Source organism: Pogona vitticeps, chromosome 3, assembly GCF_051106095.1.
Source record: "Pogona vitticeps strain Pit_001003342236 chromosome 3, PviZW2.1, whole genome shotgun sequence".
NCBI classification, from domain to species: Eukaryota; Metazoa; Chordata; class Lepidosauria; order Squamata; family Agamidae; genus Pogona; species Pogona vitticeps.
The window spans coordinates 73,537,919-73,551,670 of record NC_135785.1 but is presented as its reverse complement, the minus strand read 5'-3'; the positions used below and the strand labels follow the sequence as shown (position 1 = coordinate 73,551,670).

General features: G+C 39.9%; 1 protein-coding gene across 2 annotated transcripts in view; it reads left to right on the top strand.

The window, feature by feature from the left end:
* C3H10orf90 (chromosome 3 C10orf90 homolog) overlaps positions 1–13,752 on the top strand; it is a 164,412-nt gene that overhangs the window by 88,649 nt on the left and 62,011 nt on the right. For both annotated transcript variants that reach the window (XM_078391201.1, XM_020791541.3), the window contains exon 3: positions 1,613–2,729. In XM_078391201.1, the coding sequence (XP_078247327.1) occupies positions 1,640–2,729 (1,090 nt within the window). In that variant the 5' untranslated portion in view covers positions 1,613–1,639. The remainder of the gene's footprint in view (positions 1–1,612; positions 2,730–13,752) is intronic.

Below are 13,752 nucleotides of genomic sequence, written 5' to 3'. Positions count from 1 at the left end.
TCCAGGCCTCTTGAAAATCAGTAAATAGAACTTTAGAAAAACACTGTTTCTTGATATATTTACTGCTGTTGCAGCCCAAAATAGGCTTCAGCTGGTAGGCTGCCGCTGAATAAATAGCAAGGTATTTAAGAGGTTTCTAGGTATAGATATTTTTCTGTTGGGTGACTTTCATAAAAGAACTTGCATAGAATTAGGGATTAAAGTAGAACTTGCAGTTAAATAAAGTCAAAAATCCTGATAAAGATCCTGGGTTATTGCTGCTGTAATTTATATTGCATTTCAGTTGAGAAAGAATTGTAAGATGTTGGGAAGGAAGGAATTAGAAAAGATAGGAAAGAGTCTGAAATCAGTCTTAAATACTCCGAATCACTCTGAATTTTTCTACTTAAATCCAATTGATTAGCTTGGTTTTCTATTACAAAGTAATTGGTACATAATTAAGTTGGTCGTATGCTATAACTGTTTGTAGAAAACAGTCCTAGGTTAACTGCGTCATCTAAAAGAAATCTTGTTTATGTCAAGAGATACGGCGATTGTCATTGTGAGAGATAAGATTGTAGGTCAACATTAAAGTATGCTGGGCTTATGTTTCCCTGCTACAGTATTTTGTGCAGCCAGGGGATGTTGAACAATAGGGAGCTAATGAAATAAATAGCACACAAAATCACTGGAGGAGATATGTGTATGCTGTTTGTGACATGCGAAATGGAAGAATACTTGTTCTTTTTCTTCATAATCAAAGTGAAATATTTTCATTGGGTCCAAAATGGAAACTGCTGGTTTTTGCTCAGATAAACAGGATGCTGTAAAAGCAACTGAAGCAGAGACCCCAGAAGTGGAGACTTTAATATACTCTCAGCACTGTTGTGGGGCAGATATATTCAAGGTAGAATTCACTTGTTAAATGAACACCTTGAACTAAACAGATTGCTTTCAGCCTCCTTAAAAATCATTAAATACTGTAGAACTTCTTTTCCTTTAAAAACACACACCTCTCTCTTGATATATTTACTGCTATTGCAGACCAAGGTAGTCTATGGCTGGCAGTCTATAGCTGAATAGCAATACATTTGCTATTCAGCTGTAGACTACCAGCTGTAGACCACCAGTAATACTTTTATGCTTTTGTGTAACAGCACTGACCCAACACCCACAGAAACACTCTATAGAAAATCACAGCCCACCTATGTAATTCATTTTGCAATGCATTTGGAGACTTGAAGTGCTTAAAACGCTTTAATATTTCAGCAAATCGGCATGAAAGTGCAGTGTGGTGTGGGTTATAATCTGAAATTGACAGTTACTATTGGCACATACATTGTTAAACAAACATAAGACTATATGCCCAACTGAGTAAATCAATTAATCATTCAGAAAAACAGTTTCATGAATGTATAATCTGCACACAAGATTGGCCATAATTTCAGTCTTACTCTTGTAGGCATGTCAGAGTTGGTTTTTGCCACTTAAAAAAAGAAACAAAGAAATGGTCTACAATGAAATCATACGAAGTGGGATATAAGAGGAAGCCCTGTATCAAACTATCACAAATACCTTGTAGATAATATTTTGTTTCTATGTGTTACTAATTTGAAATATTTTATCTTTGCAGGACTCTGTGCCATCACAGAACACAAAAATGATTCCATCTCTGCTCATTTCACAGATGATTGATGAGAATAAATCAAAAGAAAATAAGGCTGCTTTCTCTGTGCAATCTGTAATCACCCAGTCTGATGTTTGTCACATGAACCAATCTTTGGCTAATCATAGATCAGTCAACATTAATAGAGCATTCGTGTTGCTTCCTAGAAGATTAGGAATTCAAATATCTTCCGATGACAGTGTGTTTGGAACAAGCGTTGATAGGGAAGAGGACAAACAAGGGTGCAACCAGAAGAAAGGCTTTGCTTCCATCACAATCACTGCTCGACGAATTGCTTCCCCTTGTAAGAGTGAAATGAAGGTGGATGAATCCAACCCTTCTTGTTTGAAATGCCAGGAGAGTAAGCTGGCAATAAACACTGCTCCTGCTTCCTGTGTTACTGGGCTAGATCAGCTCTGTGGATCTTTGCACACTCAACAATGCTGTCAGAATCAAAATGCAGCCGAAATAAGCGTTTCCGAATCTTGCCTGCCGCAGTGCAAGGGGCAGTCTGACTGGATTTCTAGCACTGAAAGCAGAGGCAGCCAAGTGGTTCCCCCAGGAAAGAGCCATAACAAAGAAGCATCACTTTCTTTCACTTCTAGTGTTCACATCAACATTTCTCCTCAGTGTCCAAATTCAATATATTACATGGATAAATCTCTCTCCGTGCCTGTCAGTCAACCTCGGACAAAGCACCAAAAAATTCATAGGTCAGTAATGTCTTTTAATATAAATTGCAGTTCTCCCAATTTAACGCCAGATGGAGTGGATGGTTTAGCTAATGGGGAACTAATCACAGAAGTACTTAAGACAAAGCTCCCAGAGGAGAGCAAGATACCGCTCAAAGCAATTTGGAATGTAGATCTCAAGGAGAATTTCTTGGATAAAAAACAGACATTGCAAACAGACTCTTTAGGGACTGAGTATCTCTGGAAGGTTACCACTCTGTCTGAAGCCCTGTCTGTTGCGGGTAGCCCTCAAGGACATGAACAGCTAAAGCCAAGAAAGAGTCATGATGGGAACTCAGGTGGCAATCACATTACGTTGTCCTCTCACATTCTTCACTGGTCTTATAATGAAGGTAAGTAGGTGACATAAAGCCCAACCTTGGTTAATTAGATATCCAGGATTCAGTTAATCCATCATCCTTTTAAATTCCAGCACCTAACTTTTATTTTTTGGTAGAAAATAACCATATGGTGAATCTGAGGGCCCTTTCACAAATTATATTTTGTTCAAAATATGCAAATATAGCATTTATCTGTTGCATCCTAGTGTATTAATACTATTTTTATTTTCCTATTGCTGCAAATACATATAAAGAAGTCCCTGATTTTTTAAATAGCATTTGAAGACCAAAGTATAATATAAGAAACAGCTTTGAACTGAAATTTGAAATATCTGGTTCTGAGTTTGCGCTGACTCAATAGGCACATTCGTGTTATTGTTTTTTTCCTGACATGGGAGCTACTGAACAAATTCTGCAACATTAATAAGGAGTGCCACTTCTCAGGATACCATATTCTATTTCTTCTGTAGATGATCAGTAGAATCCAGCTGGTTCTTTTCTTTAGGACTTGCTTCAGCAAGACAAGTGAAGGATGAGCCTGCCTCTTCCTTCCTGCCCATTGTGCTCTCCTAAATTTGTTTCAGTGGGCTTGGAAACCCTCCAGAGTAGATGGGGCTGTAAGGCCTGCACAGAAGAGAAGAAAAAGAGGGGAATTCTGTCACAGTGAACAGCAGTTCAATAACTCAACATTGGATTTCATTCCAAGTTCTCAGCATGTGTCCATAGACATCAGTATTTATTGCAACTTAAAGGTAAGGTTTAAGCCTTACAAACTGAAAGCAGAATACTGGGGAAAGGGTCTTATATGTGCATATATGTGTTTGGAATAAGAAGACGCTGACAGTGTCATACTTTCTGGCATCTGCCACCAAAGTCTGCAATGGTATTCCAACATGATGTTGTCTTGACAGTGCATTGCAGTATAACATTTTACCAATGTGACTAGCAGGGACACTTTCAGAAAAGAAGGTTTTGCTTCAAGATATGAGAGATCCCAGTACAGTCAGGACCCAGAGCTGGACAATTTCATTGTTGTTGTTGTTTTGTCATTAAGTCATGTCCGACTCTTTGTGACCCCATGGACCAGAGCATGCCACATCCTCCTGTCTTCCACTGCCTTCCGGAGTTGGGTCAAATTCATGTTGGTCGCTTCGATGACACTGTCCAACCATCTCATCCTCTGTCATCCCCTTCCCTTCTTGTCTTCACACTTTCCCAACATCGGTGTCTTTTCCAGGGAGTCTTCTCTTCTCATGAGATGGCCTAGAGTGGTCGCTAGACCAGATAGGGGGGATATAAATAGAATAAATAAATAAATAAATAAATAAATAAAATAGTATTGGAGCCTCAGCTTCAGGATCTGTCCTTCCAATGAGCACTCGGGGTTGATTTCCTTCAAAATGGATAGGTTTCTTCTCTTTGCAGTCCAGGGGACTCTCAAGAGTCTTCTCCAGCACCACAATTCATCAGTTCTTTGGTGGTCAGCCTTCTTTATGGTCCCGCTCTCACTTCCAAACATCACTGCTGGAAAAACCATAGCTTTGACTATGCTGGCCTTTGTCGACAAGGTGATGTCTCTTTTTTAAGAACCTGTCTAGGTTTGTCATCGCTTTTCTCCCAAAAAGCAGGTGTCTTTTAATTTTGCGGCTGCATGGCCAGTGGCCATGATCTTAGTTTTTTTGATGTTGAGCTTCAGACCATTTTTTGCGCTCTCCTCTTTCACCTTCATTAAGAGGTTTTTTAATTCCTCCTCACTTTCTGCCATCCGGGTGGTATTGACTGCATATCTGAGGTTGTTGATATTTCTTCTGGCAATCTTAATTCTGGCTTGGGATTCCAGTCCAGCCTTTCGCATGATGTATTCTGCATATAAGTTCAATTTCATTGTAGGCCCATGTTTTTCTACATTTCCCTCACCAGAATAGCCAGAAAGTCTTTGATTTCTTACAGTTACAGTACTTTGTTTAATTGCAACAGCAAAGAGTAAAATGTAAATCATTTTACTCTTCGCTGTCCGCAAAGTGGGGAGTCAGTTCAAAATATATTGCCCTCTTTACAACCTAGGCATCAGGAGGCTAATGGGAGGATGCCATTCACAATGTGCCTGTGAGACCAAAAGAGAACTGCAGGGGAGTGGGGTGGGGTGGGCTAGGGGAGAGATACAGGAAAGAACCCTCATCATTTGTAATTCACCTTCCTGTAACTTCAAGTTTGACTCATCTTGCAAAGTTCCACTAACCGCTGTAAAATGAGATAAATTTTTAGAGCGTTCAGCAACGGTATAAGGAACAGTGTTGTAGAAGAATAGAAAATGTGCAGTAAGAGAATAGAGAGGCAGCACAGCAACTTGGGTAAGCAGTTTCAAGGGAAGTGAAAAGGCCAATTCATGTTCTTTCCTTCCTGACCTGGAACCAGCTTAGGTCATATGTACAGTCAGATTTGGAAACGCTGTGTTTACAGATTCCCCCACAGTGCTCATCATCACTTTTTCCAAACTCACCATGCCTTTTTTTTATAGACACACCTCAAAGGGTCTTGTGCGTGATATCCTTTTTAATAATGCTGATAAACCGTTGTGAGCATTAATATTGGCTGTAGTCCAGCACAAACTGCTGAGCTCATATCTCAGTGGTTGCACCCTTTAGCCCCCTGATGTTAAATATTATTAAGAAAAGCCTGTGTGGCTGCAGGACTATTTCTCATATGGCAGACGTTTACTATTTGATGTTTTTCAAGGGGATTGCTTTAAAAAAAGAAGAAGAAATAATTCTGTTCAGACAGAATGCGATTGAAAACAATACTTTCTCATTTCTGTGCACTACACTTAAAGGCAAGCTTTTAATTCTTTAAGAAATGGTTACTAGTAGTAAAGTAATGGAACTATGCTTTGAAGGAAGATTGGAATCATTGGAATGTACTTTTTTATAAAATAAAAGAAGAAAGAAAAATAAGCCAGCTAAACTTTATTCAAATATAATAAAGTACTATAGCTCAGTGTCAGAGTCATTACAATTAATTAATTGACTTCTTGAAACCTTTGCAATTGAAACAATCCTATATTTTCAAAAACTAAACACAATGAAAGCCGTTCTGAAACATTACTTTCCCCCCTCCTCCTTTTTAGCTATGTCAGTATAGTTTTAGTATAATTTCCTCCTTTGTTCCGTGGGAAGGATTGACTGAACAGAGCACATGCAATTGCATTTGGAAAGTCTCACTTTCATCTACCACATGTAAGATGGATTTACACAGAATGATTACCAAAGAAAGTCAAAGAAGAAAGTACAAAATCAGAGTTAAAGTTGAACATTAAGAAGACCGGAATCATGACGGCTGAAGAATTGCATGACTTCAGTATTTACAATGAAAAAATGGAAATAGTTAAACATTTTCAATTGCTTGGTTCAGTCATCAGTCCAATCAGAAACTGCAGTGAAGATATCAGATAAAAACTCAGATTTGACAGGGCAGTTATGTAAGGATTTTTTTCTGGAAACCAAGATTGTCTACACCAGTGGTGGCAAACCTTTTTGGGCTCATGTACCCAAAATGGGGGGGGGGGAGACAGCAGGCGGTGTGCCGCCGCACAGATCCGGACCTGGAAGACCAGAAGCAGAAGTGGCGGTTTAAGGGGGAATCATGGCGACGGACCCGAAGGACCCAGAAGTGGCGGCAGATGGGGGAATCCTGGCTGCAACCGCCTCATGAGGTTTGGCTGTGCCCCCCCTGGTGGTGGGAGTAGCGACCTTTGGCTCGCGTGCCAGAAGAAAGAGCTCCGCGTGCCAGCTGTGGCGCACATGCCATAGGTTCGCCATCAGTCGTCTATACTATGGGATTGCTGGTTATTTTTTATTAGGTTTCTAAAAAAAATTACTGTGAACAGATTTGAAGCTAGATAGTGAAAAAGTTGACAAGAAAAATTTAATTGACTTGAATCATTCCATGGCGGAGAAGAGTTGTATGGATGCCATGGAATGGCAGAAAGACAAACAAGTGGCTGCCAGATCAAATTAAGCCTGAACTTTCTCTGGAAGAAAACAAAATGTCTAAACGTAAACTATTGTATTTTGGACTCATCAGAAAAGGTAAGAATGCTGAGAGGGGTTGAAGGAAGCAGGAAAATTCAAGAAATGAAATATGAAATGGAGTGATTCAGTACAGGAGACCACAGCCTAAGTTTATGAGACCTGAAGAGGACTGTTAATGTTTGGATCTTTTCAAGGTCACTAATATTAAGGTTGCCATAAGTAAAAAATGACTTGGCAGCACCAGCAACAACAACAACTAGGAGCTAGGGTCTGAAACAAGTAAACAGATAGACAGACAGACACTTTCTCAAACCTCAGATAAAATATGAATGCCTATCAACTAATTCTCATACAAAAATAAGGCTCTTTTTGGGGTAATTATATTGCATTCTTCTTGCTTTGAACCTTATAAATAGAGCTACAGTGGTGTCTCAACTTACAACCATAATCCATTCCAGAAGATGGACGTAACTCAAAATGGTTGTAAGTCGAAGCACCATTTCCCATAGGAATGCATTGAAATGCAATTAATCCATTCCAGCAGAAGAAAAAATCACCAAAAAATATCACTGCAAGACTCATTGGAAATGCAGTTAATCCCTTCTGGCGGGGGGGGGGGAGAAAAGCAATCAAGCGAGCAAGACCCATTGGAAATGCAGAAAAAACAAACGGAGCAGATTGGAAATGCACAGTGAACAAAGAGTGCAGGTTGGAAATGCAAAGAAAACAGGAAAAAGCAAGGGAAGCATGCAGGACCCATCGGAAATGGGGACCCCCTCAAAAAGCAACCAAACCCCCCAAGACCCATCAGAAATGGGGAAAAAAAACCCAAAGCAACCAAACCCTCCAAGACCCATTGGAAATGGGGGGGAGCAAAAAAACAACCCCTCAAGACCCATCGGAAATGGGTAAAAAAACACAAAAAAGCCACCAAATCCCCCAAGACCCATCAGAAATGGGGGAACCAACCAAAAAACAAACCCCCAAGACCATCACACCACAGAAACATAACCCCCCAGTCCACGCTGCAAAACACCCAGAACAGTTTTTAAGAAGCGGAAAACAGCACCTTACCTTACCAGGCAGCCCGAAGCCTCTCTACAAACACACACACGCCCTCAGAAGCAGAAGCAAGGCAGTCCGAAGCCTCCTCTGATGCACACTTTCTAACTGCTGGGGTGAAAGAGCTACTAAGAAGCAGCCTCGTCACCACCTACAGTTAGCAATTTGAATTTCCTGCCTTTTCCCCCTGCCTTTTTCTGTTCGTAACTGGAAGCTCCGGTCGCAAGTAGAAGCAAAACTTTGTGGCTGGAGCTGGTCGTAACTTGACATGGTCGTAAGTATGGATGTTCATAAGTCGAGGCACCAATGTAATTAATAATGACATAAATGTCATGGCCTTTTTTTTGTTACTAATGACTAGTCAATTGCCTGTCAGTCATTCAGCAATGACAAATTGTGAGAAATGAGTAATATTCATGAGCCTTCATTAGAACAGGTGTTGGGTTGTACCTTCAAATGACAGATGGGAAGATTCCAATCTACATATAAAATACAGCATGACTGTACAGTTTAATATCTTACAGCAGGGCAGATTTGGTAAGAAAGTACTGTAATGTCATATGCCTGTTTTATGCGATAGTAGTCTATCCCACCACCCACCCATCCCAATCTGCTTTGTATACTGTTGTTATAGTTACATTTCCCAAGTGGAGGAAGAAGGAAGGACTCTCTAAAGGTACTTTTTAAAAAAGAGGTGTTCAGGAACATGCTCCCCATTTGAGAGAGTTAATGCAATTCATTTGATTTAGCAGTCACCATCTGGGAGTTCTGATTGTTTTATATGTTGCGTGGTTTTTTTAAAAAAAAATTCATGGTGTTTATCAGTTTTTGTAAGCCATCCACAATAGTTGGCTCATCACTACATGGATGGGACATACCTATATCTGTAGATATATAGATATTGAATGAATGAATGAATGAATGAATGAATGAATGAATGAATGAATGAATGAATGAATGAATGAATGAATGAATGAATGAATGAATGAATGAGATTCATTCAGATTCAGTAAGAACAGGAAATACAGGCAAATGTCAGGGCAAGACTATATTTCTGGAAGGGATGAGGCATCTTAAAAATGAATGAAACGTTGTAAAATATATATACGCATTGTATGAATGGATGGTCCCTGGGGTAAGGGGTGCACTATTGCTTTGTTTAGTTTTTCTTGTATGTAATCATGTCAAAATATATATTTAAAAAGACCAGGAAATGCAAGAGGCTGAAATTATTTATGAACTAAAAGGCAGAAAAATATGGGACTTTATGACTCTGTTTAATTTTTAGTTATCTTATATATATATATATATATATATATATATATATATATATATATATATATATATATATATATATGGAGAGAGAGAGAGAGAGAGAGAGAGAGAGAGAGAGAGAGAGAGATATTCCTGTCCCACAGCTGAAGCATCCCTGAATAGATGGCATTTCCACATAGCCCACATTTTACCAGCTTGGCCCCAAGAATATAATGAGAGACCTCTCCAAAAGAAGATGGGGAGATTTGCTCTTCTCCAGTCTTCAGGGACCTTGTATGTTCTACAAGAAGTCTAGAAGATTATAGACAGAGGCTCTGAGATTACCTCTAAAACCTCCTTCAGTACCTTTAATTTAAGTTCATTTAGTTCTGGTGACTTAAATTCATTTAAGGTAGCTAAGTGCTTCCTTACCATTTCTTCCTCTCTTTGACAGCAGCTGTCTCACTTCCTCCTTTAATATGCTTTCATCAGGTTGAGCATTGTTCTCCTTTTGTGAAGAAACAAAGGTGAAATAGGAGTTCAGTATTTCTACCTTCTCTGTGTCACCCCTTAGTAGTTCTCCATCCTCTTCACACAACGGATCTACCATTTCCCTTTCTTCTTCTTTTGGTTCAATCATAACAGTGTGGAGACTTTTCTATCAAAAATCTACCAGGAGCCTTCTGTATCTGGATAAGTGGGTTTATACAATTCAAAAATCAGTTCATGTTTGCTGAAAAATGCAACAGGGTCATCTTGTAATTTAGGGAAACATCTTTTCTGCCACCCATCCACTCACATTATTATGTCCTGCAGTTGAAAAGGGAGATGAACAGAAACAGAGCCTTGTTCAGTTGAATTTGGGTTGTCCCTCAAATGAATAAGGGGATCAAGGGTTTTTACAACAACCATGTGGTTTCTAAGTTTCCATTAGCTCATAATAATTAAGTTTGATCCTGGGGGTTGAGCACCACATGTTCTGGGATTCCCCCCTTTGTCACAGTGTAGCTCTATTTCCTCTGAAATTTTCCCTTTTCAGTAATGAGTGCCACAAGCCTTTACTCCGTTAATAGCAGAATGATCCCCAGCAGGATTCACACATAAGATTTCAGTATCTGTTAACTGTTCTGTAATAGTTGTTTTCACTGCAGCACATTTAGCGTAGGAGTTGAGGGGAGAAATAGAGGTGAAGGACGTTGAGAGTGCATTGGTGTCCTTAATATTGGACTTTTGGATGCATCTGGAGGAGGATCTTGGGATACATCTCCTAGTTGGGGAACCTTGGAAGCCAGACATCCAAGACTTTGTATCCTGGATTTTCCATTATAGGAAAGGAAGAGACCCACAGCTGAGGCTGGAAGTACATTGGGGAACTGAATTCAGGAGCGCCATGTGGTGTTTTGGGGGTTTCCATCAAAATGGGGTGGGAGAAGGAATTTGCAACATTTCAAAACATGAAATGTTGCATGGGTCTTTGTATCCCTGCCAACATGGGAAGCGTTCCATGACCGTTTTCATTATGAAGCTAAATTGAACATTTTGTTAGTAATAGAGATGTAATGAATACTGGAGAAGTTTATCATTTTCAGTTATTTTCTAAGTTTCACTATACTGAAATTCCCCCTGTAAGAACTTCTCGCACCAGCAAGATTTCCTGGCTTCCTGCAGCTTTTGTTTGTTTGTTTTTCTGCTGCTGCTGTGTGCAGTAAAGTGCCAAATCTTATACAGCTTGGTGCTCTTTCTGGTGAATCCTGAGCAAGAGTGATGCTATTTTGTACAGGAATGGTAATGATCCTGTGAAGTTTAGCATTTCTTCTGCCTGTTCTGTGTGAAACCTGTGTAGAAAGATGTTGTTCTGTGCAATAATTGTAATAATCCTGTGCAGCTCAGCATTCCTTTTTTAAAAAATGACTATGAAACTTCTGAGAATCTCATAAGGCTTCCTGTGAAAATTCTCCCACAGAGAAATCTCACTATGAGGAGAAAGGAGGGATTTTGTCTCTCTTTGTTTTTCCCTGAGACCAAGAAGCTGCAAGATTTATAATCCTAGCTGGCAGTTTCTCCCCCATCTCCCCATTCCCTCTGCAGCCTTTCATGCCACCTGCAAACCAGTTCTGGAGAGTATCCCAGCCCTATGTTCCAGTTTTGGAGGTATAGATAGGTTGTAGTAGATAAGGAGGAAGATTTTATTGCTCTGTTCTGCCAGTGAACGTCCACCATGCGATCCTGATCTTTTGCAGCACATAATACAAGTGGCGCAGAACCATAAGCGGTTAATTATGAGGGAGGAAGACACCCAAGCTGGTTTATGTCAAAGATTGAGATGTTGTGAGAAAAACAGGTGAACCTCCTGGTAATAAGAGATGCAACATCACTTCTGTATGATAGCTGATACTTGGAACTTACTAGCTTTGTGGACAATGTTACCTTGATCTCAGCAAGTCTTTCAGTAAGATATTCTTACTGATATTTTTGCTGGTAAGTGATAAAAATGTTACCAGTTAGGTAGAAATCTTCATGCTCAGCCAAAGGCCATTTAGGATGGCAATGAAAATGGGCCACATTTATTGATTGATTGATTGATTTGATTGATTTGATTTGATTTGATTTGATTTATATCCCGCCCATTTGGTCTGGTCGACCACTCTGGGCAGCTTCCAACAGAAATGTATACAATACGACATAAGAATATTACAAAGAGTCTAAACACATGCAATAGTAAATCAAATATAGAAGGAAAAAAGAGTTAAATATTGACAGAAGGGAAGGCCTGAACATATAACCCCTGTTTTTAATTGACTCTTGAAATTAAAGCCTAAGCTAATAACATGATCCATTTGAGCACCTAATATCTTTTAGAAGGATAAATAGAATAATATTCATTATATAAATGTCTAAAACAAGATCCTACCTGTCTATAATTTAACTTAAAATGTTAGCAACAGAGTTGACAATCTGCAGCTGTCTTACATTCTTCACCCTCCTTCCTTATTCTAAACCAGGGGTCTCAAACATGCGGCCCGGGGGCCATTTGCAGCCTGCCGGATGATAGTTTGTGGCCCCTGCCTTGCCTGCCCCCCTGAAGCGTCCATGTGGCCTCTGCTGTCAAAAGTCAAAAAAGCCTCGCTCGCTGGCTCTCTCCCAAGACAGCTCGTCCACCCCTCCTCCTCCTCCTCCTCCTCAGAGCCCCAGCCAGACTAAGGAAACTCCTGGGCAGCTTCCTTGGGCTCTTGCACCACTTGGCAGAAAATTTGATGCGGCCCAGCCTCAGCCAGACTCTGCTTCCAGCGGCCCCCAGGTAAATTGAGTTCGAGACCCCTGTAAACAGAGCTATCAACTCATCATATGAAGTTCAGCTCTTTCTTTTCCAACAACTGTCTTCAATAGCTTGGTTGGCCACACCTGGTAGGGACCTCAGTAGGACACTTTTACTGCTAACAGACAGTTATCCTAGTAGATGTCTAAGTAGATATTCTAGTTGAGTATCTCAAAGAGTACTCATGAATAACCCCAGTCTGAGCTGGAGAGTGGGGAGGAGTGTTTTATTATAGACCCACCATTGTTTAGGTTCTTTTTTTTTAAGAAATCACGTAAATTATAAGAGGAGAGTCTGTGAATTTTTTAATTGCATAGTGCTAGGTGGTGTAGCAGGGACGTGGTGGCGCTGCTGGTTAAACCGCAGAAGCCTCTGTGCTGCAAGGTCAGAAAAGCAGCAGTCGTAAGCATGTAAATGTGAGTAGATAAATAGGTACCACCACGCTGGGAAGGTAACGGTGTTCCGTGTCTAGTTGCGCTGGCTACATGACCACGGAAACGATCAATGGGAACCTTTAGGTGGTGTAACTAACACCTGAAAAGACAGAAACAAGGGTCAAGATGATAGCACCCTTGATCTTCTCTGCTTTCATAAGCCAAGCAAGGTTGGGCCTGGTTATTCTCTGGATGGGATGCCCAAGAAATGTTTGTGATCTTGACTTACAGTATAAGGCAACTTCCTGTATTTCTTGATCTTTGTAGAATGGGTAGGTAGCAAAATGAATTTTAACAGAAATGACTATGAACTTCTGCATTTTGGTAGGAAGAATTAGTAGAGGTGAGACCTGGCAAGTATGAAGAAAAATGCATGCAGATAGTCTACATAATAAAATTTTAGGCCACAAACATGAGCTAGCAATATAGTGCAGGGGACAAACACACCCTAAGCTGTATGCAGAGCATGAGAGAAAATTGTGCCGTTCTTTTATTCTTTGGCCAGGTCTTGCATGGAATATTTGTTCTGATTCTGGATATTGCAGTTTAAGAAGGATTTGAACAAGCTGGAATATGTCCACCAGAGAGGGAAAGTGATGGTGAGGCTGAAAAAATGTTAAAGGAGTTGGGTATGTTTTGCTTTGGGAAGAGAAAATAACAAGCTGTTATTAAAATATCGTAATCTTCAAATATTTAAAGGGCTGTCACATAGATGATGGTACTTTCTGCTGTTCTAGAGAGTAGGACATAAACCATTGAGTTCAAATTACAATAAAAATATGCTTGACAAGTAGTAGACTTTTTGTCAGTAATTGTTTTAAGCAAAGGGTTATAATAGACATGGCCATTTTTAAGAGATGATGCAGAATTGGAGTTGATGACCTTCTGTGATCTCTTCCAACACTGCAGTTATATAAATAATGTGTTACATTTATACACCA